The sequence below is a fragment of the Myotis brandtii genome, unplaced genomic scaffold (assembly GCF_000412655.1).
Source record: "Myotis brandtii unplaced genomic scaffold, ASM41265v1 scaffold217, whole genome shotgun sequence".
Lineage (NCBI taxonomy): Eukaryota > Metazoa > Chordata > Mammalia > Chiroptera > Vespertilionidae > Myotis > Myotis brandtii.
This window is the reverse complement of record NW_005358137.1, coordinates 126253-127533: the sequence shown is the minus strand read 5'-3', so window position 1 is coordinate 127533 and position 1281 is coordinate 126253. Positions and strand designations below refer to the sequence as shown.

At 46.1% G+C, this 1281-nt stretch overlaps 1 protein-coding gene across 1 annotated transcript in view; it reads right to left on the bottom strand.

Annotated features, from left to right (window-relative positions):
* Positions 1-261: 261 nt before the first annotated feature.
* Positions 262-1281, bottom strand: part of FOXA2 (forkhead box A2) — a 3886-nt gene continuing 2866 nt past the window's right edge. Inside the window, exon 4 of the mRNA XM_014539471.1 lies at positions 262-1278. Within this exon, the coding sequence (XP_014394957.1) occupies positions 964-1278 (315 nt within the window). The 3' untranslated portion in view covers positions 262-963. The remainder of the gene's footprint in view (positions 1279-1281) is intronic.

Here is a 1281-nt window from a genome sequence, read left to right as displayed (position 1 = left end):
ATGCAATATAACAAGAACCGTGAAATAATTGTAAAACCTGGGCAATGGGTACATGTGTACTTTCTGTAAAATCCATTCAAATTCAGTATGTCTGAAAATTGTAATAAAATGTTGGTAAAGCAACAACCCCTCCTCCAATAAAATAAAATCTGCAATCAGCCAGGCTCTCCCTCCCTCCACTTTGAAACAGTTTCCAGACTTGATTATTTGTTAAGCCAGGCAAAGAAAAAAAATCTTGATGATTCAAGAAATAAAACCGGCAATAACACTTTAATATAGATTTGTGAGACTCTGGTCCTTGCAGCCAGAACACATATTTATAAGCCATAAATAAAGCACTCAGAAAGCATAAATTAATCAGACCCGAGACCTGGATTTCACTGTTTCAAGAACAGGAATGCATTTCCCCCCCCTTGGTCATTAACAACAGACCCTTACATCATTTTTTTTATCTCTTTTTTAAACAATAGCACAACTCTCTGGTTCTTTGTTAAAACTACATTGTTTTACACTGAGTCACAAAAAGTTTGTGGGATTTTTTTTGTTTTGTTTTTTTATAGAGGGTTTTTTGTGTGGGTTTGTTTGTTTGTTTTTTAAATAAAGTAAGACTTCCCTGCAACAGCAGCAATGGAGGAGAGTGATAACAAAAGTCAGAATTCTAGGATGCTTCCAGAAGCAGGCATCTACATAGTAGTGGAAACCGGGGGGCTTTTTTCCTTCTGTCTTTTTTGACTTTATCTTTTTGTCCCCTTTCCCTCCTTATATAGAATGAATGATACATATCAGTGTGGCCCATCTGGGAGGGAAGAGCTGCAGAGGGTGAGGGGAGACTGCTGTCCTGGGGGTGGGAGTGTCTTGGATGTCTTCTCCCTTGCATCTCTCCAACACCCCTACCTCAAAGTCTCTCCCCCCCCTGCCCCCCACTTCCTCTCTCTTGTCTGGGCTAGCCGGGCCACAGCACTCTTAAGAGGAGTTCATAATGGGCCGGGAGTACACCCCCTGGTAGTAGGAGGTGTCCGCGGCCAGGGGCGAGGCTTCCAGGCCCGCTTTGTTCGTGATTGGGCCCATGGCCAGGCTTCCCGGCATGGGGGAACCATAGCCCGGGTAGTGCATCACCTGTTCATAGGCCTTGAGGTCCATTTTGTGGGGCTGGTGGTGGTGGTGGCTGTGATGGTGCTGCTGCTCCGAGGACATGAGGTTGTTGATGGAGAAGGGGTGGTTGAAGGCGTAGTGGTGCTCGGGCTTCAGGTGGGCCTCGGGCGGCAGCCCCGGGTGGTGGGG